The sequence below is a fragment of the Perna viridis genome, chromosome 14 (assembly GCF_037379345.1).
Source record: "Perna viridis isolate PV_CMFRI_1.1 ecotype Kerala chromosome 14, ASM3737934v1, whole genome shotgun sequence".
NCBI lineage: Eukaryota > Metazoa > Mollusca > Bivalvia > Mytilida > Mytilidae > Perna > Perna viridis.
Window position 1 is genome coordinate 24,618,544 of NC_142458.1, and position 24,073 is coordinate 24,642,616.

A 24,073-nucleotide genomic window follows, 5' to 3' on the forward strand; every position below is an offset into this window, starting at 1 on the left:
CCTATGCATACAACGATGAATCCCATGTTTGCTTTAATTATACTAGAGACACTCCTGATTCTATTAATTATGGGGTATTGGAAATGCTAAAGGATGGAAGAATATTTTCTATCAAATATGAATCTAGAGCAAAGAAATTCATTCCACCTAAAGTATTCTGCTTCTCCAACTTTGAACCTGATAGAACTAAACTTAGTGATGATAGATGGATTGTTTATATGGTTGATGATGAACAAAAATTAATTTTGTGTTAAATATTTTCTTGTTAAATAAATTTTAAATTTCAATTAATATTCATTTATACTATCTTTGCATCCGTCGTCCACTATTTGCATACCCCACTATCCTTGCATCCGTCGTCCAACTAATAATAAACAAATTAATTATTTTAATAACTTTATTAAAATTAAAATAATATATTTACAAACATTTTATGTACTGCATCTTGTCCTCTAAATTCAAGTGTGTACATGCATCTCCATGTTATTTTTGTATTCGCTGGTGTTTCATTATCTACTGCACATTTTACTCCATAATGTACTACTCCTGGATATCCACAATCCAGCCATGTTTGTCTTGGTTGTATACCATGTTGATCATTTGTTGCTCCATAAACATTTGTTGATGCTCTTGGATAGCATGTATAGTTTACAAATCTTTGTTCATTTAATCTATATATACATGTTTTTGGATCTGCCATCAAATTAGCTAGTTGAATTCCTGTATTATCGTCATAATCTGTTTTTAGCATCAATAATCCATCTTGATTTCCAAGTTCTATATTTTGAGTATAGAAATATATTTTTACTTTCTTAATTCTATACTGATCATACATCTTTCTCCATGTATCATAGCAATGGCAATCACTCAATCTGAATATAAATGCACCAAACCTTGATGTTGGATCTGTAGTTGTAGCTTGTACATCTATTTGTCCATTATGTATTGCTTTAGTTATATAGTCTGGCTTCGAGACCGTAACCATCGTACCCCTTCTATATCTCCTTTTGTAATACGCTTTTTTTTCTGTAGTATGCTCTTCTTGCTGCATATCTCTTCCGTCTATAGTATCTAGCTCTCTTGCTGCTTCTAGGCATGTTTCCAAAAGCAGTCGAATAATTTCTCTTAGGCATCTACGTATTTCACGTCCTCTTTCTCCCATCTAATTTTGAATTATGAATTTTTGACGTTACTTACGTCGTATTTATACTAGTCGTCAGGGACGTCAAATATGACGTCATCAGTTTTTTGCATGTCTGAACTTGTTTTTCTATTTTCGTTTATAACGTAACGTCGGTATTTAGTTGTATCTTTATCCGGAATTTTTCTTAATTGTTTTCCGTTTAGACATTTTTGTTTTATATGATTTTAAGTTATATTTTGGTAATAAGACCCTTATATATATATATATATATACATATATATATATATTATTCATATTTACCTATTACTAATTATATAAAACACAAGTTTACCGAAAGGGATGGAATCAATGTTATTTTTTTGTTTTTGTTTGTTTGGTTTTTTTTTGGTTTTTTTGTTTTTTCTTTGTTTCTTTAGGTATTTTAGCCTACTTTATCCTGAGGAAGCAAGTGTATAGTAATCCGCTCCCGCTATTTTTTTCCACTGCTCATTTATTAAGACAGTGCCGATCGCATTATAGTAAAGCGGCCGAATAAAAGTTTATTGACTCTTCTCGGTTGAAGGTTTCAAAGTCGCTAAAAATATTAGCGTCAGTCGTATAGTTGCGGAATCCTAACTTCGATTGGTTCATGTGCCTTTTTTACGGACAGACGGTTTTACCCTCTCCTTTGTTTGGCGAAAAACAATATTAATACTTGACAAAAAATCTAACAATATAATAGCTTGTAAAAATGAAATTTGTACAAAATGCCTTTCATTTAATCTTAATATCAGGTCTTTGTTCTTAGCAAACCATTTTTAAAAACGGTTTCTCGAACTAAGCTGTAGGGAAGTACGCCAACTTCGACAAATATCGGTTATTCTAACCTCGTCGATTTATATTTTCATCAATTAAGATCGAAAAAATAACTTACAAATTATTGAAATATTTGGACAAAAAGGGGGTTCAGACCCCAAACCATGTGTTGAGAAAGTATATAGACATCCAGAATACAGTGCATGTACGCATGTACATGTTTCTTGCAGTCCACGTTTAAAAAACAGAAAAGCATGCAAATGTCTTACATGAAGGTAATTTATCATATAAGGCAAGTGAACGCAAAGTACATTAATTTTTTCTCGTTCGCGCAAATCCGTTCCAATGCATTTAAAAACCTCATTTGTCCTGTAGCAATCTGCAAAATATTGTGATGTTATATGTCGATCCATAATGTAATCGACAACAAAAATATTTGTGAGAGAAGAGTATAGATAATACATAAGGAAGGATGTTTAACATAATATTGTTTGAAGGGTTTGAAAGTTGCAAATAAGATTAAATGACAAAACCACGATTAAACAAATGGGGAATTTATTGTGCGTCTTAATTTTGTTGGTGACTTTAATATTCTCGGAAGCAAATAACCACCCGAGCACTGATGCTTTGGAAAGTGTCCACAATGACCAATCGGGACCAGTATGGTAATGTGAAATCTTTACTTTTCTCGACCACCAAGCTTGTACGATCAATCTTTTCGTATGTGTTTTCTTCTATTTGTTTGTTATGTTACTTAATATATATTTAGATAATCACCTTATATGCATTTATTACAAGTAGAAAGGTAAGCAAATGTGTATGAATTAATTTAACAGAGCACATTTTATAAGGAATTTAACGATGATCTTCAAATTACAATTACCTGCTGAACTTTGCTAGATGCTTAATAACAGGGCAACTGACAAAGCTATCATCATAAATTAAAATTCCTGCAAATTGATAAAAAAACATGTTTAAATCGCCTTGTCATTTTCTTTGTTAATTGTCCAGTTTAGACATTTCATCAGGTGACTGACATTTATCACACCAACTCTATTCCTCAAAGTTAACAATATTACTCTCTTTGATAATGCTTCTACATGTAAGTCTGAAAAAAAATTTGAGGCATCTTTACCACAAACAAAATTCCTTTTGGAAAAAAAGAGTACTCTTTATGTATTAACGTTAATCCTCACTACTATTATCATTTTTTATTTGAAGTGGATTTGAGCCGTTGAAATGCTGTGCCCACTATTATATGGAATATAATGAATGCAAAAGTATGTTTATTTTTAATTTAAATGAAGGATAATAACAAAAGTACCAAACCAATAAAATCAAAGCAGAAGTCAAAAGGAAAGTCAGTAAAACAAATGACAGTATTTCAGTTAAAAACTGAAAAGTTTAAAACTACCGCATTGTCCTGGCTTGGTACTGGCATTTAAAAATAAAAGGCGGTTTAAACAAGGTTTTATAGCGCTAAACCTTCCGTTTCCATTATGGTTAATTTTTTCCGGTATTTATCAACATAAATGGGCCGCATCAAATTGCCACCAGTCAAAATTGTTGAAATCAGTAGTCAAAACAGTACAGAAGATATGAACAACACATAATTGAAAGTACAAAGAACTAATTAAAATACCAATTATGTAAATTCAAGCCACTAGTTTCCAAATATTCTTGAACTCTGTGAGGAAAGTGTGTCAGTTTTAAAATAAAACAATAATATACAAGTAAAAACTACAGAAAACTAGACATAATAATCTATCATGATCTATAATCTGTTTGTCAAAAACAGAATACTGTTCAATAAGATATGGATATCGGATATAAAACTTTTCTAGACAGCGTACGAGATGTATTTTCGTATAGCCAAAAGCCTGTCTTTAAGGCAGGGTTTTAAGAAGTCAGAATAATTGCTACAAACTTTGACATACTTTAACGATCTTTTGAAATAAAAATCGTCTCGTTTGTCATATGCTTTTGTACTCAGATCACCACTGTCGTCAAATTCGATGTGAATGTCTAATAAATACGCGGAGGAAGCTGTGTCAGTAGTCTCTTTAATTTCTAGTTCTAGTGGTTAAATAAAACGAAGCAATTCAGCAAATTTTGGATTATTAATTGAAAGAACATCGCCAGTATATCGATATGTGAAACTAAAGGATTTAGTCTCTTTTACCTGTTTGTCTTTCACAAGATTTTGAAGGAACTCCGATTCTTAAGAATAAAGAAACATGTCAGCTAGAAGATGGGCACAACAAGTGCCCATTTGAATAATTATACTTTGTTGAAAATTTATATCCTTCCGAAAGTGACAAAAATGTCGAGGAGAAACTTTATTGATCACATGTAGCTCGATGTAACAACTTCTGTTTTTTTTTTCGTTCTGTTGTAGTAAAATATGTAGAATCGTTGCCTAAAACAACAACCATTCTTTCAGTTGAATGATTTTGTTTCTATTTCTTTTACACGGGTTTTCAATTTATCGTGGGGCAAGGTTGTATATAATGTTGAAAATTTCAAAATTTCAAAAGAGTTTACTTCGGTGAAGGAGCGAGATTTAAAAAGATCTTTAGTTGTTTTCAAAATACATATAATTTATAATTATTACTACTTCGTGATTGAACAGTTTCATTGTTTTTTTTTTTGTTTTTTTTTTGTCTTTCCTTGTTTAAACAACTTGGAACAAAACATGCAATTGAATAACAAAAAAAAAACAAAAACAAAACTAAAAACAAACAAAAAACAAAAAAAAACAAAAACTGTTCCTATTAAAACTTGAATTACACACAGAATTATACTGGGAATCACGCTCAAAGTAAATAACTTTAAATTATGTGATTTCAGAGTGTAAAATCGGGGCATACAGACTGGACGAATATAGTCAAGACAAATGTGTTGAATGTAAATCAGAAGATTACGGAAAAAATTGTGCCCAGAAGTGCAGCTGTTCTAGTATTCAACGGTAAGTTAACAAAATTTACTTTTGTTTTCGTTGTCTTCAATAAGAATATATTCGTAAAGGCTTTAACATACGTGTAACATAATTTACATGATATTATTAATACTTTATTTATTTACTTTTTAACCACGTAGCTTTTCTATACTATATGTCTTTTTTATAAATATTATCGTTTTGATTTGCATATTGTCCTTCATTTGCAGGTGTGACAAGGCTAAAGGCTGTGTTGATAAACACAATGCTACGAGTGAGTGACTTAACCTGATTTGAATATACTTACGTCAAACATTGTCAATGTAGAATAAAAGAAACTCATTTTGATATGATATGGATATGATCTATCCAATTAAGCTGAAAATTTAGTTATCTAACTAACCTCGGCAAAATACCGAGGTACACAAGAAAAAACTTAAAGGAGTATGGTTATGAAAAAATATGGAGTAATTAGATAGATCGTTAACTTTCTTCGATGGGTTTTACTGCACCATTAATCTTCTCTTACATTTGAAAAATCTGAATTTTACATTTTATAACAAATCTAATTTTGCAGACATGGAAAACTCTACAGTTGTTGGATCAGTTGGTATTTCTGTTGCTCTTTTTGCTGCTCTTCTACTTGTTTCAGTATTTGTGTAAGCAATATTTATCTTAAGTCTTAACTTGGATAACCATCCTTTCACGTTTATATGTATCATAATCATAAATATATGTAGATTCAACCATAAAGATAGTACCGGTATACTAGAATGTATGCATTTACTTCGGGTATGCTAAAATCATCGCACATATAAATGGTGGTATTTCCACATTTTAGAATAAGTTTTTTTTTTTTAAAGTACAATTGTTCAAAGCACATGCTCAATATCGTATGTGAAGTGACCATAAAACAATTCTCCTCGTACCTGAAGTGAGACAATTTTAATGACAGTTCAAAATTTACAGTATTTTTTTAATTTACAGATATCTGCAATTCAAGAAAAACCAATCTAAAGGTAAACATCATTTTTTTGCTTTCAGTAATGTTCGATTTAATCGTTATCTCAGAACAACGTATATAACTCTTGGATAACACAGGAACTTTGGGCGTGGATGGTTTCCACCACCCTTTTTTTTCTCGAGAACCAATACATTTTGTATTTCCGTCTGATTCATTAATTTGATCAAAAATCGTATATATTTGTCACTTTCTTGTTCCATTCATTGAAAATATCACGAAGGATTGTCTAATATATCCACTTAATAGAAAATCGACACGGGTAGTAAGTAGCATAGGTTACTAGAATTGTCAAAATGTGAATAAAAAGTCTACATATGTCAAACAGGGAGAAAGAAGACATCATTGTTTTAGTTTTCGTGGTTTTTTATTTGTTAGTATAGATTACGTACAGATTCTCATGAACATTATTTTTGTATGTTTCTTATCATTTTGTAGGCCACCCATTTCGAAGAAGTGACGCCCTAAAAGAATCCAAGGATGAAGAAGACCCGTACTATGAAATCAGAGAGTCGGCGTTGATAAATGACCTCGATTTGTATGTTGATGGGTACAATCATCTTGATATAAATGGTAAACACAAGAAGATAAACTCTAATACTTACAATGAAAATGTATACTTCAAACTAGAAAACATTATGGCTACCACGAATGAAAAAACGACCGATCCAAATTATGACAAGATGGGAAATATAACATCACTTTAGTGATTCATAATTTCTTTATAATATAAATATCTCCTCAACAAAAAAGTTAAAAGTCACTTTAGAAAATACTGAATATATTTTTTTATCATCATCAACATGTAATTAGGTAAAAATAGTATAAATTAATCACCATAACAATGACAACAATCTTAATAACATCTGTTTAATAATATTTTAAATCACTCTCGTAACAAGTTCATTTCATAATTTTGAAATATTAGAAAAAAAATATTTGCCCTTGTTTTTTTGTGGAGTATATTTGCCAATTCTTTGTCATTAAACTTGCAGTGTTTTATTCTTTTGTGTTTTTTAATGTTACTTCACAATATATGCATACAATACCAGGTATGAGTCCACAAGCAATAAAAACAAAAATGATATCATCGCATTTATTGAATAATGAAGCTTGGTTAGTTGGATGAAAAGCAGTTTTTAATTTTTATTCAGACGAAATATACTTTTACCAAAATACACAAATATATTTGTGGGTTACAAAATTAACAAATAGAACTTTCTATCATTTTGCTAGACGTTGATGAAATCAACTCCTGCAATGGGCACCATTTGTTGATTGGAACGACCACATGTTCCTAAGTATCTTTTGATAAGTGTGAACACTATTTTAATGGGAAGTTAGGTGAAATTAACAGACTTGTGAATGAATAAAATTCGCATGTGCATGTATCCACAAGATACAAAGTAACTAATGCCACCGACTCTGTGGTTAATCATAACAGCAGGAAATTAGATTTTAATGCCTCCAGAGTGATCCATTTGGGTAATTTTCCGTTCGTTTGTCAGTTTGAAAAGGAAGTTAGTACATGGTTTGTATTTCTATTCTAAATTACACTACTTAAGCTACAGTTTTGGTTGTACCGATTTCATTATTTCGAATATTCATATATATATTACGAGGGTGTCCATACAAAAACCAGGCAGTAGATTGCACAAGACAAATTTTATTTTCAAGATTTTTTTTCACCTGTCCATATCATAAATGCATCCTTTCTCAAAGTTGAATGTTAGTTTTGATTAACTGCAACGAATAAAGAGAGAAAAAAAATTACATAGAAAGCATTGAAATTCATTTTGACATGCATATGATGTACACTTTACATTAGAACAAAACATTAAGTGGGGTAAAATTTACCCTGTGCCACTCATATCAAAGGATCAGCCTGATTTTTTTACATGAACCTCTTCGTTTACATTTCAATTTAGATTAATCGCCTTATCTGAAACAAAATGGTAAGGTAACTATGTTATATTAACATAAAAACTAGTATACGCTTCAATATTCCTATTTGTAAAATGTGAACATGACAACGTCTTTGAACAAGTCTACATGTCGCAAGTATACTTGTGCTGTTGCATTTGTACAAACAACGAAGAAGTAAACTTAATGACGCCTCTTTTTAAGTTCACTTGTTGCGTTGGAACAGGCCAAATGAACTTGTCTAAAGTGCTCTTGTTCAGTTGAAATGAGAAGCGTTTGGAACAAGTCGACTTGCATTTGTTGACTTGTTTGGTTAATTTCTTTTCTTTTCGACTTTTTTCAAGTGCATTAGTCTTTATATCAAAATTATGATCGTGAGAAATTTGAAAGTTAAATACTCATTCCCACGCTAGAATTATTTGGAGAAGGATGGGGGAAGAAATGGAGCTGGATTTAACTATCGATGTAAGAAATTTTACTAATTATTTAACCATTATAAAAAAGAGAAGAGAAGATATGTGGTAAGTATCAAGGAGGCCATAATCAATCTAAGTAAAAAACGGAGAAAACTGATGAATCTAGAGTTCTCATGATGGCCTTCAACTAGGGTGGAACTCTACTCCTCATGACGAGCTCTAAAAAGGAAATAAAAAGCCGTGTATACTTAAAACTAAATACTATAATTACTAGTATATCTTGCCTCAATGTTATTACTAGGAACAGTATTCCAGGTTATTATAATTACATACAAAATACAAATAAATATACACGTTCAAGAACAAACCAGCGACCGTGACTTCTGACTTGGAACAGACACATGAGACATGCGGTGGGATTAAACATGATTTCCTAGATCCAAACCCTCCCCCACATCGTGGCCAAAGGCAAAATCAAAGCAAACAAATGTGGGAAGACCCACTTAAAATATTGCATCGAAAGTGCGAATCGAGAAAGGCATTTTTCTCTGCACGAGGTAAATGATCTTTATTGTAAAACCATCAATAAACAGACGAAAAACTGCGAAATGCCTAATGAAAAATGACCAAATAAGAAAAACAATCGTCAGTACTTTCATGCTGCCACAAGCGCGCGCTTCAATAGCATGTGACTACTAAACGTTGAATCCCCCCCAAAAAAAACCAGCACAGCTCAGTTGTAACGTCACTGAAAAAAAGTTATGAGGTCATTTGACGGAATGTCCTTACTGAAAAAAAATCAGCCTCCTCTGAATGTTTGCTGCACATCTGCATAAATATATTTTATGCGAATGACTTGGGATAACACAAAAATTCAAAAACTGTGCAAATGATATATATATATATATATATCATGTCTTTATGGATAAAAAAATTCATTACTTACAATAAGATAACAGTTGGCCTGAATGAAACTTTGTGTTATTATTTTTTGAATGCATTTTCCTGCATATCTTTGAATATTGTACAATCTAAAATTTTCTAACATTGTTAAATTGTAGAAAAGACTAATTCTAACAAATGGTACGATAACTGATGACCTTAAGGAACCAAATAATACAATTCAATAAACACAAATTTGATTCTGACAGAAGAAAGATACTAAATATGATAACATCTCTTTAAAAGGGTAAAGTTTGATTAATGAACACAGGGATTAAATCAATTTAACACACCAAGCAATCACAATTATGAAAATGACTAAAACATATTTCAAGACGCATATACGCTGAAATATATTTAGAAGTAAAATCATGTCAAAATAAAGTATTAAGCATAGATTTTTTTATAAATTGACAAATAAAAAATAAATTTTATACATTCTATATGCGAAAGAAACTGACATTAAAAATTGTTGCTACTAATGCATAGAGACAAACAAAACGCTATAGTTTAGGAGCTATTAACTTTCAGTTCAAATCCATGTTGAAATACTTTTAACATAAACAGTCTGTTGACCTGTTTGTTAACAATTACTATTCATGTAGAAATTCATAATCTCATGGACTCATATTGAAAATCTGTAAATGCATGTTTTTCGTAGACTCACCCTATTTTCTTTGCGGGAAATTATTTTCCACATGCCCTCAGAAATGCTACATAAGTGAAAGTTTTATTGAATCAATTTATATATATTTTTTTTTAAATCCTAAAAATATGCACTTCACTATAGAAGTCTATGGGAAAATTAATACGATACTGAGACCTAGTAAGCCAGTTTTTCAAGTAAAGTTGGATATTTAGCAAGTGGTCTTAACCAGCTGAAAAAGTAGTACTCCAATGCAGGTAACACTTTTAAGATGAATTAGCCTACTTTTGAACCTGATTTTTTTATGGTAGCTCTGGTTTTTTGCATTTATGGTTAATCTTCACTAAATTTGGAAATGCATTTTGTTTTCATGAATTTGTAGGATATCAGTTCAATAAAATTATTATCTTGACTATTTATGATGAGCATATCTATATTCAGATAACCTGAAGCAAATAATACTCCTGCATAAAGGGTAGTTTTCAAGTTACAACACATTTTGAGTATGTGGTTAGGACTTGAAAATAGTCATTTTCCATACATTGCCTCTTATATATGAAAAAATGAATATCTTTTTTATTTTTTTTTTTTTTTTGTTTTTTTTTTTCAAATAAATAGGTAAAATGAGTAGCCATATAACTGTGTGATTGATTTAAACACAGAAATGTCACAAAAGTCAACAGCCAATTTTTAGTGGTCTTTTTTTAGTGGTTCAAATGGACAGATTCTAATGCGGCAAAAAAATTATGGTGTTTTTTTTTATATATAAAAACTGAAATTTTCAAAATGTATCTAAAGCAGACAAATGTTATTATTATGTTTACATCAGTAAACTATTTTTCTTGCAGCATAGCTATCTGTTGTAAAGAAAAAATCCTTTTCCTGTCATATTGAGGTCCATTTGTATCTGCCTGGGGTGCCAAAATGGCTTCAAATCTGTTTTTTCTGCATATGAAAAGCTATATTTTTTAAACTATGATATTAGTATCATTTTTTTTGGGATTTATTATAATTGAAATGACCATATCTATCGTTTAGAACAGTTGGTTGTACATATACTTTACTTTAAACAAGAGGCTCCCATGTGGTTAAGACAAAAAAGGAGGTTCGGATATTAATATTTCCATATATGGAACTCACAAGTGGGGATTAAATAATGATTTGGAACTCATAGTACAGCTTATGTATCTACCATGTCAGGATAAACCACAAATTTGCTTAGTTTGACAAATGCAGCAGCTGTTTATCAAAAGTAATATTTTCTGGCAAACATTGAGATATTAGTCTTATGCCTGGAATAAGGTACCTATATAAAAATTTTAATAGAAAACACATGTTTGTAGCTAGACAAGGGTATTCTGAATTTTCAGTATGAAAATGATTGGTCCCGAGGCATCGCCGAGGGTCAATAAGGCTGTCGAGGCCAATATGATTGACCGAAACCTATAACAGGGCCAATATGAAATTACATATTTATTGACAATTTTATTAACCAACTCAAGTAGATGATTTGTAGAGCAGTTGTTTTCGTGTTTTACCAAGAAGATGTAGGTTTATTTCCATTAATCAGTCTTAAATATCCTTTTTTTATAAAATGGAAGATTTTTTTGTGTTTCTGAAGCTTTTAGTCTTGGTGATCAAAGTTCATGAAATCCAATTCTAACTCAAAATGGCGGTGTCAAACGACCGGAAGTTATGATGCTTTATTGGCCCTCTTTTTTCATATTGGCCCCGTATAGATGCCTGGTTTGAATTTATATAAATTGGTCAGTTTTTGACATATTTTAACGTATTTTGGGTATTTGGTTAAAAAGTATGGTTATAATATATGATGCAAAGAACATGACATGTTAAAATTATCTGTATCACACATGTATCAATCATTGACCTATATCAACCGCGGTCCGGTGGCCCTCGGGTTTATGTAGGAGTCTCGGGTTGATACAGCATGTGATACTAGTTTTGACATGTAATATTCAGTATGTGATGCTAGTATGTATATACACTACTTTAATAACATTGCATCGGCGTTGAATAAATATACATGATAGTGATCTTAAGTTTAATACTTAAATATTCTTTAATCTCAATAGTATAACACTTTTCTCAATTTTTTCAAGTGTGTCAACATCCTTCCATTGTTTAAGGAGGGAGACCTAGGGCTAGCCTATCAAGCTATAAACTGAAACGGAATGATATCAGTCCAAGTTACTTTGATGCTTGCCTGAGATTGATGTAAAATGATGAGTACAAACGTTCGAATTATTTGTAAGTGTTGTGTCCTATACCCTAGACTACGTACTTAAAAGAATCATTGACATAACATAGAAGGGATGAGGGAGGAAGAGATAGGAAATATCGTCTAGCAGGTATTTTCCGCAATTGTGAAATTTGCTCCATGAAAGGTGTATTAAAATTCGCGGTCTTTTTTTTCGCCTCTTCAGATTTAATGGAATGAAAATTATATGTAGAATATCTGGACCTAAATTTATCAAGCTTTTATTTTTGCGATTTCTATAACTTCGCTAATATAGCAAAAATTAAAAACTAATTAAAAAAAAAGATATCTCGCTATACGATAATTTTGCCTTTAGGTCCATATATCTAATATCTAGGTTCACTGTCAAAATCATTGTTGCATGCTATATGTTCAGTATTTCCTTTTGATCAGCGGGTTGATATGAACGGTTTTCCTCTTCAGATATTTACTTTTTCAGTATTTGGACAAATTCTGAAAATAAGAAAAAAATGTGATGTCAGTGATCAACACAGTGTTAGGTTACATAATGGCAATATAGCGAAGACATGATTATCGTCGTAGAAACGACGCTATAAATCACCCTTACCCTATGATCTACCAGATTGGAATTACTGTATTAGAAATAAACGAAAAATCTCGAGTTTTCGGTTTTCAGTTACCAAAAATTAGTATAATATTGAAAAATAAAGTAAAAAACATTTGAAATTGATACGTATTTCTTTAAAAATAGATCTGCTTTTTCATAGTTTTTTAGGGTTGTTCACAACATCAAAATTGGTCATCAATTTGTTTTTGAAGTTTTTAAAAGTTGGAAAGTACTGCTTTCCTAAGTCATTTAATACTGAATGATTCATTGATTGATTGATAATGGTTTAACGTTCAAGAGTAGATATTTCATGCATTTTAAAACGAAAACATTTGAGAAATCGTAGAGACCCCGATTTATGCTAGTCCGATACTCTGAGTCGGATATTTTTATAAGCTCGCTAATAGAAGCAACATCCCGCAGATAGGCATACCACCTTCTGATTCCCAGCCAAACCAGATGTCGTTCTTTGCCTTAAATATCATGTGCTTGGGAGAGAAGCGATGACTACCAATTTTACAGTCTTTTGTGTAACTTGGCTGGGTATCAAACCCACGACCTCTCGCACTAACACGCTATATACACCAAGGTCACCGGGGTGGTTATTTAATATTGATATAAATAGGGACTTTCACTTGTTCAATCCATTGAGAAAAAAAAACGATCAGAAGGGAAGTATGACAATGAATTTTGATTGCTATGAAATACTTGAAAATAATTCCTTGAAAATTGATGCAGCCGTCTCCATCGGTATCTACAACTTGCATTATTTTTTTACTTGCTTTTCTGATATGTTTTGACCCAGTCTGATCATTGCCTTTATGAATTCTTTACACGTTATTAGTCCATTTCCGTCGAGATCGAAGGCATTAAAAGCTTCTCTCAATTTGTCTAGATGGTTCGTGTTTTCTTCCTTTTGAAGCACCATTGCTACAAATTTATTGAATTCTATTGTGCCATTTCCTGAAAGATACGATATTCACTCGTTTTAAAAAAGATTCGTGTAACTGGAGACGAATATTATAGTTAAAGGGGTATATCTGGTTCCCTGTTCAATATCATAAGCGGCCTTAGGATCGCTAAAAATATATACTTAGGTCACCAGCGATGGATATGCACAATATATGAATAAATTGCCGTTTATAAAATAAAAAAAACAAACTGAAATTATCTAAATTAACTTAATTATTGTGCATTTGTATCGAAAGGAAATATAAGTAATTTGAAAGAAATATTTAAACGTTTCTTTTTGGAATTTGAATATAAGAACGTATAAAATTAAATGAAATTATAACGTCTTATCCGCTCAGCCAATTGACGTTAGAAGACGTCACTGGTGACCCGGGGTTATATTTGAGAGAAACTTGTGGAACGAAAATATTACCTGGGCTGTCAGGTTAGGTAAAGGTGTTACACAACACCTAAATGAAATAAGTGTAAAATCAGCGAGACGTTTTATTTTGTGACATTCTGATATCGAATTCAAAGCACCTTAGTGATCAAAAGTTTAGCTGATTACTTGAAATTATTCCCATGAAACATGTTGTTAAAATTTCTTGAAATTTATTTATTTTGCTTCCTTTAAAGTGAAATAGTGAATAAATTTTCAAGAAATTCAAACGGCCTAATAAATTTTAGAGAAGATACTAGGTACCCCTTAAAGGCCACAGCGAAACATATCAATCATTGCGTGAAATGAAGAGGTACTGTGACATGTGTAATGTGGGAAGTTATTATTAAGCGGAGTTTCCCGAAGTCGTAGGGCACAAATAGGGGATATTTGACAAATTAGCGATTTTTTTTTTATGTCTGCTTATGAAAAAAAAAGAATAGACAGGGCTTCCGGCAGATAACTTCACGGACGGAAATGCTTTCTTCAAATTAATACGTGATTCTCCTCTAAACTTTAAATATTTCACCGATATCCAAAAAGAATGATATTTCAAACAATTTAAATGTTAATTTTCAGCTAAATATTGTCGAACTGGTAAATTAAATCGAGACGCCAAACTATTTTTGCCACACTTGGCCGCGTAGTAATTTCATGGAAAATAGATAAAGGCCAATACAATTTAATTGGAGTTATCTCTATTTGGGTGGTATTGGATTTCAACTATTCCCCGTGAATGGTATTATAATCAAAATCATTTTATCAAGAAGCGTCACAATCAACATCAAGTTTAAGGTCTCAAGAACGTAAGCAAAGGCAATAATCTTATTTTCACGATATTTGTGTACATCTTTGTTTTGTTTTGCTGCAGGTTGCAAAGGAAATATGGGTTCAACACCAAAACAGTCTCAAACCTTAGTCCATGTCATGACCGACACTCTAACACATTGCTTAAAAATAAACACCGGGAACCTATCTTGCAGGTTGCACGCCAAGCGACTTATGAGTTTCAGCACCTTCGGTGCTTAGATTGATTATTTCACTAAATTTGCCGTAAGATGTTTATTTACTGAAAAAAATAGATTTCAAATTTTGAAAAATGTATTTATTGTATTTGTTTATGTTCATTGCTTTTATACATCAAATAGTTCCCGATGTATAATAAATTTCCATAATATGAAATAAATTCGGAAAATTCACACACTGACTTTTTTCCCACCAACACGTAAAAACTGAAATAACGTTTGCCGATCACAAAGTTTAAAATGAAACCAATAAATGACGAAAAAATCTATATCTAATATATATAAAAATATAATAATTACTCGTGCTAAGAACGCTAAAAATAGATTTAAAGTTTACTCGTACGTGCACGTTACGCGCACTTGTCCATGTACATATAGAAACCAGGCAGTTACTATATTCTATGGGTGGCACATTGTATGTTTTATCCCACAGATTTGTTTTATTCCAATGTTATTGTTGAACCATGTGTATGTTATTATAGTATGAAGATTTGTTTAAATCGACAATGGATGGTTCAGAAAATGACTTTAAATTTCCACAAGAATGCAACCAAATTTTGCATAAAGTAAATTTCTCAAAAATCTCATCACGTTTCTGTTAGTCACTCTTTCCAGTGAATTATCCTATTGATACTGAAAGGACCGGAAATAACTTATTAGTAAGTACTTAATTGTAAAAATATTTTAGAAGTGCTATCAAGTGAAATTTTCAGAAAATGCACGGAAATCACAAGGAAGTCTCCTTTAATAAACTGATTTCATAATTATAATTTTAGTACAGTATGTCCGTTCAATTCAAGATCACTTGTTTTCAACAACCTTTTATATCGAGGTTAAAAACAAACTATCGTAGCAAAACTGTTGGCATGGCCATTGTAATTTGTTACTTACATGTATATAATTATTGATATAATTTTACTGAATGATTCATGTGCTTAATGAAGACTCAGAGACATAATCCTTCGATCAGTCAAATTAAAGTTTGGAGCTAGCATGTCAGTAATGCTAGTATCCCTTTGTACAGATGCATGTAGTTGTTTTTATGCTGTGTATGCTGTGTTTGCTGCCCATTTTTACATTGGACTCAGAATTGAGTTTTGAATTTGAGTTAAATTTGTGTATTTTGTTGTCTGCATTTCATAGGGATAGTGAAACCAATCAAACTAGTTCAACCCCGTCGCATCCTTTTTTCCTATAAAAAATTAGGAACTTCTAGATTTGTTTAAAATTGTTGGACTTTGAGGTTTTTGTACATGCTTAAAGTATAGTGTGATACCAATTTCGCTGATACAACGTATTTGTCCTTTCGGAGCAAGTAGAAGGCAGTCTCCGTGTGTAGAAAAAATATCACCGTTCATTTATAAATGTCTGTAGTGTTTCTTTTTGATGTTTTATTCTTTAGAAGGGATGTTACTCCTTTGGTAACATTTTCCTATTTCACTTTATTTACATTCATGGGCCTTGTAGTCGATCCTTTTTCCCCATATTCATAAACCTTAGGAAACCAGAACGTTTAATTTGAAATACATTTTGATATTTTATAAAGTTTCTTACTTATTGCAATGCGACAGATGCCGCTGGGAAACAGGACATACAGGTACTTACCATTTTGGATTGCCTAATGTCATTCCCGATTTTTTTTCTATGGGAGTTCATATTGTGAGGGCTTAAATTTTTGAGTGGTGACTTATTTTCCTTATTTTCAGTTTACATATCTAATCTTATTTCATGCTTTTCCGTACATTGTGAATGTAATGCGGTTTTCTGTTTTAACGTTCGGGTCTTTTACTCGGATTTTGATGTACCTTAATTCTCCTCTTTGCGTTTCGATACTTTTTTGCGGATGTTGAAAGCAAACATCTAATTATGATATAATTATAGAGGTAACACGCTTTCTGATTGGAAAGACCAAATTTTGTTATGCGAATTTGGCGCCATTAAACTTTTTTGATGATCTATTCGTTAAGTTTTGATACTAAAATTGAATAATAATAAGTGATGACTGTTATATTCGGTTTGTGTATTTGAAATAACCTTAATGCCCGAGATGCACATATGAAAATAACATTTAAGTGTGCACCACGTGAATGGGAAAAGAAAAAAATGAAACATATAAAAATACGAGTTGTGGTATAATTGCCAATTTGAAAGTCATCCATTAAACTTCTACAGGACACCACGCAGTCTTCAATGATGGGAAAATCCATACCATAAAGGAAGCTGTAAACGGCTCCAAAATAAATGAATTGAAACTATTCATAAAAGACGAAAAAACGTAAAACGAATAACAATGAACATCAAAAAAAATTAACCTAAAAATTTTTAAATGCGCGCCCACTAATCTAAAATCCTGGAGGCGCCCCTATTTGCACTTTATTGGTTTTGAATATGAGTGCTTCGCATCGAAACATTTAGTTAATACATATTCAATTTCTAGGAAATACTATTTGTGATTTTCTGGAGGATTAATTTTCGGGAAATGTTTAAAAAAAATAACAGTAGGCAATATAATTTGAAAAGTGTCATATTTTAGACTACTGACGAAATTTTATTACATTAATTCTACAGATGTTTCAGCTCGTTTTAAACAAAATTTCGGCATCTGTATGGACTGAAATAATGTCTTGCTCATAAAGTCCTTCGATTGCGAGTTTTCATAAGGTATGGGGATTATTTTTTTTTCTGAGACAACTGTCTAAAGCAGTAACAATGGGGTATATAGGTCATTTATTAGCACTTTATTTGAAGCTTTTTGACAACTATGATTTCATTCAACATTTGCTTTCCGGCTCACAATTATTTTAATATACATTTTAGTCTCCTTCCACTTCTCTCCCTGTCGTCTTTTGCCATGTCCACCGCCCTTGCCTGTCTTGAAGATGTGATAAGCGACCATATTGTGAAGGGTTTCCCTCCTTTCCTAATTCAGATAAGTTATGACGCTTTTATTTTACTAGTGGCTACGTGTACCTTTTTCCTCGTTATTTTAATACTTTTGTATATGCAGGGGCGTAGCTAGACTTTCTTTGGAGTCGACGCTCAAATTCGTCAGGAGGTATACGGGACCGCTAAAGGCCCAAATTGCAAGTGGGGAGTGGGCATGGAGCGAAGCACCGTGAAGCTTTCGGTGTTTGAGCGTTTTACACCTATAAAAGTTAGTCAAAATTTATGCTGTGAGATAATTTTGTGGAAAATGTTTTGTTTTAATTTTTTTAATAACAGCAGTGACAGTGATGATCGAGGATAAAACTAAATTGAAAAAATTATCCTCCCCACTGATATGTTGTATTTTGTATTGTTTTCAATTGTTGATCCCTTCAGCACATGCTTTCATACCACAGCGCATACGTAATGCAAGAGCTTGCTGTAACTACACAGACTTTTTGTACCACGATAGACTTATTACAATAAGGCTTCTGGAACAGTGTAATGTTCATCAAAAATCAAGAAACAACATAGAAACTCTCTTACATGATCGCTTCCACTACTAAATTACATCCTCGTCTTCTCAGCTACGCGCCTGATATGGAAGTAACCAACGTCTTGAATGTTTCTTTCTCCTGGAGCTTGAGTCGTTTAATTTTTAAGATTGAAAAGCCTAGGAAATTAAAATTTGTTGTGTTTGAAGGACTAAGCAATAACGTTGTTCGTGTAGTGCAGTATAATTGTTATACATGAATTTGACTTTTATCAAAACTACCCAATCCTCTAAATGGGTAATCTTAGGGAACTAAGATATAGTAAATAACACAATGGAAGGCTTTTGGGAGTAAAAATTTATACGTACTTTGACAAGTATTTGTAAGAATCAGATAAAACTCGAAGAATCCAAAACATGGATGCCAAAAACAAAACAAAACTGAACAATTTACACGTGTACTTTCAGTCAATAGTGGCGGATCCAGAGCTTTAGGTAAGAGGGGGGGGCAAGATTTGTTCATTTAACTGAATTTATCAAAATAACATAGACAGTTTTGTCTTTATTCCTTGATCTTATTGGTACGAAAACAAGCAGTAAATTCACACTGTCAAAGAAGTGGCTTATTTCATACCATTGATTTTTAATCTACTGATTGATTCTTACAAAGAAAAAAAATAGATAGTCTAGTGAGGTATAACTGGATATTCATTTTTTGACTAGGTGAGAAGCTTTCCTATGGGAAACAGCTTTTTGGAGGTAAACAGTGTTACTTTGTGTAAGACTGTACTTCATTTTGTGCCCTATCTATAGAAACAAAGTGTTTTTAATTGAACTTCTTTGGTTTAAATTAGCATTGTTATTCCTCTTGTTTATTTTAAATGACATGTTTCTCACAATCTCTCAATCTGTCAATCTTGAAATAACTACCATAAGCAGCACATGTACACTTTAGCATAGTACCATAGTTTGTATCAACATAATGTAACCAGGGGTGGATCCAGGATTTTCGATTGGGGGGGTGGGGGGGGGGGGTTGGCGCAAAGTTACAATTTCACCGAGCGGAGCTATGCGAAAAATGTTTTGAGGTTAATTTTTTGTAATATTCTTCTAGAGTGGGTGCAGTGTAGATATTATTTGTGGTAAAATTAGCCAGAAGTTAAAGTTTCAACCTAAAACCACCTAAATCTACCCATGACAACCCATGCTTTGCAAATTTTAGGGGATGCACGCCCGCCACATCCCAGCCCCTGGTAATTTAACATAAATATACAGCTCAACACGTACAATCAAGTGTGCATATATATTTATTACTCTCTATAAGACATCAAAATTTGTAGTATAAACAATAGATTTGTGTATAAAATTCTTTCTCACAATAAAACGGTCATGCATGAAACACACTTCTGCTAATTTGAAACAATATCAAATTAATTCAGCCTCATGCTCTTTTCTGTCTATATTTGCACAAAATAAACCACAACTAATCCAAGAAGTCTTTGTAGGAAATATGACTGAATCTGGAAAAGAAAAACAAAAAGATTCTGTTATACAGAAATGGAATAATAGATATTATTTCAAACATGCAAGTGCTGTATACATATACATTTATTTGTCATTGGAATATCATGATGAGAATAATTTAACCAAACAACAGATTTGTATTTTCTTCAAAATGATATAATGAATTGTTAATTATGATTGTTTCAATACCTCTGGAAATGTTTTTTGCACTTTACTGAGCACATTTTCAGTGCTAGAGGAATAAATATAAGGCACATTTTACTTTAAAGCATAAGTAGTAGGAATGTCATGTACTGATGCCACAATAAGATGTTTGAAGGAATTTTTAATAAATGTTTTAATTTTTCTGATTTTTCAAAATTGCAAAATGATTGATGACAGAATATAACTAGACATTGACCCTAATGTGACTAATACCCCTGCACCTATGGAATCCTGTATGAGGACCCAGGATTCATATTCAACATAATTTTTATGGAGGGAAAATGAAGCACTTTTGACACTATTTTGATGCCATCTCTAAAATACCCAACTCCAAAATGCAATCAATACTATTGTTTTTGTTGACAGCACAATAACAGAATATAACTGTAAATTTACTTTAAACATAAATTCTTGACAACATGGATATCACAGTTGGGTAATCCAACATCCTATTAAGTTTCATAACAATCCTGCAAGTTGTTGAAAAGGAATTGCAGACAATGGATGAGACTAAGTTTTGCTGAAAAATGCCCAAGTTCAACAGCCTCATTCCCCCTTGACTCTGTCTACTAGGGGTTGATGTTTATATCTGTTTTAATGTTCTGAGAGTCTTGTTTATAAACATGTACAGGTACATTTAACTTCTTTTTATGTATTAACTAACTAGGATTTGTTTTGTATCTTGTATCTAAATATAACCTCTCACAGTTACACATTGTAAATTAGTGAACTATTTTTAGAATATTTAGATCAACACAACATACACCTAGTGAAAAGGTGGAATGAGACGATGTACAAAATAAGAAAAATGGAAAACTAGACAAATTAGAAAGTTTGTTTGTTGAACCCTGTTAAAATTATATCCTAGTTGTATTCAGTGTTGCTTTTGGGTAGTGGGTATACAAATACGTGTAGACAGAAGAAATATTATCAGATATCAGAAATATAGTTTTAAAGGAGGATTACCTATGGAAAACATGTTATTCATCACCACATTACATGTACATGTATGTACTTCTGCAATGTATATACATTGTACCACAAAAAGTAATCTTTAAAGGAACAAGTTGCTGCTCCAATTAAAATAATATCTTTTTTTTTGTTTCAATAACAGCTTTCAAAAAGAACAATGCAATACATGAAGGAGTCTTGGCAAATCAGAACAAATGTTTGATTCAGTCAAATCAAGCCAGATAGTGAAAACAAATGATGATTTTATACTTTATCTCATGTCTTTTTTCTTCTGTTTATTTTATCATGCCATACAGTGCATACATGTATGTGGAAGTAAATGAGGTCTACTCTCTGAAAATCTGGGTTTTTTTGCATTACAAATATAACTGGTGGTTTTCTTATACATCCACACTTAATGTATCATTTCTTGTTACATATTAGATATTAACTTTTCGTGTTGTCTGTATATTTCATATTGTCATTAAAAGATATAGTAAACAAGTCCAATAATGGATAATCTTAAGCATCAGTATATCTCAATACTACAAAACTGTTTATGTAAAATAAATGTTTTACTCTCAGTAAATAATACTTATAGCTGTATAAACATGCATGCATGACAGTTATTTTATAAGTATTCATATTCTTTAAACTGTAGTGAATAACATGTATACATGTATGTGCCTACTAATTGTGGTGCTCTTTGTTGAAGCCATACTAATATCAGAATATTTTGAATAGGTGGATCCCGAAAGAGGTTTCAGAGAAATTCTTGGATATTACTGGTAATTTGTTACCACAAAAATCACAAAATAAAAAAAAATGTTTGGAATATCTACAATCCCCTCCTCCCTGCATACATTGTTCACCGATTCTTATAAATTTATACGTGTATCAACCTATTAACTGTTATTAATGTAAATCTAAGCTCGGAAGAATTGCTTTCCTTCATGTTTGGATGTAAATCCACTTGTAAATCCTACAAACTAATATTAGAATCTAGGTCACCGCTTCGTTTTCTGTTCCACCATTTTTCTGTGACGTAGATGACACCGGATGTTAACATATATTTTAAAAATCGATGTTTAGGGAGCAAAACAAATATATATCTCTTACAACATTAAAATTGAGGCATATATCTAGTATATGATGCTAAAAATATATAGATTAAAGTATCATACGTTGATGCGTGCAATAAAATGTAACATATAAAGCAAATTTCTAGATGAAAACTTGATTTTAAGATAGGATCCAGCTTATACCCAATTTGACCGCAAACCGGATATGAGAGATATATACTTTTGCGGGGGGGGGGGGGGAGGTGTCTTTAAATTGCGATAAATTTCTTTTTTTTTAATGCATTTTTGAAAATAAAATCTTTCTGTAATCTATAAACACAGCGCTTTTCACTCGTATACGATAGTCAAACATTACTCATTATCCCAATATAACATCCTAAGATAAACTGGTTTCCATCGGAGGCCAGCTTACTCTAGTTTGCGGATAACCGTAGATAAGCTGGCCTCAAAAGCCAGTTTACGGTACAGTTGTTCTTGTATATATATATATATATATATATATATATATATACATATATATATATATATATATATATATATATATATATATATACATACAAGAAAAATTCCAAACGATGTTAGAACTGTCAAATTTGCTATGCAAATTTTTGGTTGTTCCCTCCGCGGGACTCGAACTCGTAGCGCTGTGACATCTATGGCAACACCGCCCGCACAAAGTCCAGCAGGTAATCAAGTGGGAACTGCAGATTAAAAACAATTCTTGCCAATTCAGACTTTAAAATCTTGCATCAGATGCAAAGAAAAAGCAGGAGCAAGTACAACTACGTGTATTAAGTTGTGTCAGTCATTCAAATGTAGAGATTCTAAGCTACCCTATCCTATTCTCCTAAAGGATATGGGCACATATGCTCAGTTGGTTGATCCACGGCAAATCACATGACATGAACTATGACAGAATCACGGTTCAGCCATCAATACCAAAAATCTTCCTCATTGCATAGGAAACATACACAAGTATTGACATATTTGTACATAACATTTTCTTTCAAGAACTAAAGTCACACTGACAGGGTTCTAAAAAATATCTTCTGTCAACCGTGGCAGTAAAACTAAGGTAATAAGGGGATTTCTGTTGAGAAAGTCAAATGAAATGCTTAACCTTTCTGTAAAATGAAGACATTCTCTTAACTAGAGCATTGAGGCTTATCAATTTGTTTATGAATGTTAAAAAAAATTGGGTATTCCGACCTTCATGTTTTACCCTACTGTAACAACGGCAGGTAATAATTTTAATAAAAGAACAGCGTTCAAATGTCCCCTGCGAAAAAAAGTGAGGAAAACTTTTAAATTCACCGAAATTTTCTGAGTCCAAGGGCCGTAACTTCCGTAAAAATCATTCAACCATAACCAAAGTCAAACTTAATCTGCAACTTCTCATAGTAAGACTGCATACAAAACTTAAAATCAATTGGTGATAGCATTACAAAAAAGTGCGGAAAACTGTAAATTCAAAAAAAGTCCAAGGGCAGTAATTTCCGTAAAAATCATTCAACCATAACCAAAGTCGAACTTAATCTGTAACTCTTCATAATAAGGCCACATAACAAAAACAAACTTATTTGTTAAAAGCATAAAAAAGAGTGGAAAATGCAGACGGATGGACGCCTGGCGTTTCCATGTCCCCTCGAGTGACAACAAGTGACCAGCTGTTAGATGAACAGAACAAATTCAGTACAAACAAACAACGGTACATTTAAGATAGAAGTCCTTTTACCCTCTGTCATCCCATTACTTTGAAACTTTAAAATTTGACCGTTTTGCTCAGTCGGTTGATCCATGGTTGATCA

At 32.0% G+C, this 24,073-nt stretch overlaps 2 protein-coding genes and 1 long non-coding RNA gene across 7 annotated transcripts in view; 2 read left to right on the top strand and 1 right to left on the bottom strand.

Moving 5' to 3' along the window:
- The first annotated feature begins 2,376 nt into the window (after positions 1 to 2,376).
- On the top strand, positions 2,377 to 6,886 carry LOC148598733 (uncharacterized). The gene is made up of 7 exons (XM_088561050.1): positions 2,377 to 2,604; positions 3,161 to 3,219; positions 4,790 to 4,907; positions 5,108 to 5,151; positions 5,455 to 5,536; positions 5,865 to 5,896; positions 6,337 to 6,886. The coding sequence occupies exons 1-7, from the start codon at positions 2,486 to 2,488 to the stop codon at positions 6,603 to 6,605; spliced, it is 723 nt and encodes a 240-aa protein (XP_088417176.1). The 5' UTR covers positions 2,377 to 2,485; the 3' UTR covers positions 6,606 to 6,886.
- Positions 6,887 to 11,953: 5,067 nt separating this feature from the next.
- LOC148598734 (putative thioesterase PNKD) overlaps positions 11,954 to 24,073 on the top strand; it is a 31,193-nt gene continuing 19,073 nt past the window's right edge. For 3 of the 5 annotated variants that reach the window (XR_015918407.1, XR_015918406.1, XM_088560771.1), the window contains exon 1: positions 11,955 to 12,194. The gene's annotated coding sequence lies outside the window, so the exon portion shown is untranslated. Of the gene's footprint in view, positions 12,195 to 24,073 lie in introns of all 5 variants that reach the window. The other 2 variants (XR_015918408.1, XM_088560773.1) reach the window with 2 other exon arrangements.
- On the bottom strand, positions 19,794 to 22,236 carry LOC148598735 (uncharacterized). The gene is made up of 2 exons (XR_015918470.1): positions 22,086 to 22,236; positions 19,794 to 20,024 (listed from the first exon to the last, which is right to left on the bottom strand). It is a non-coding gene; the product is annotated as an uncharacterized LOC148598735 (long non-coding RNA).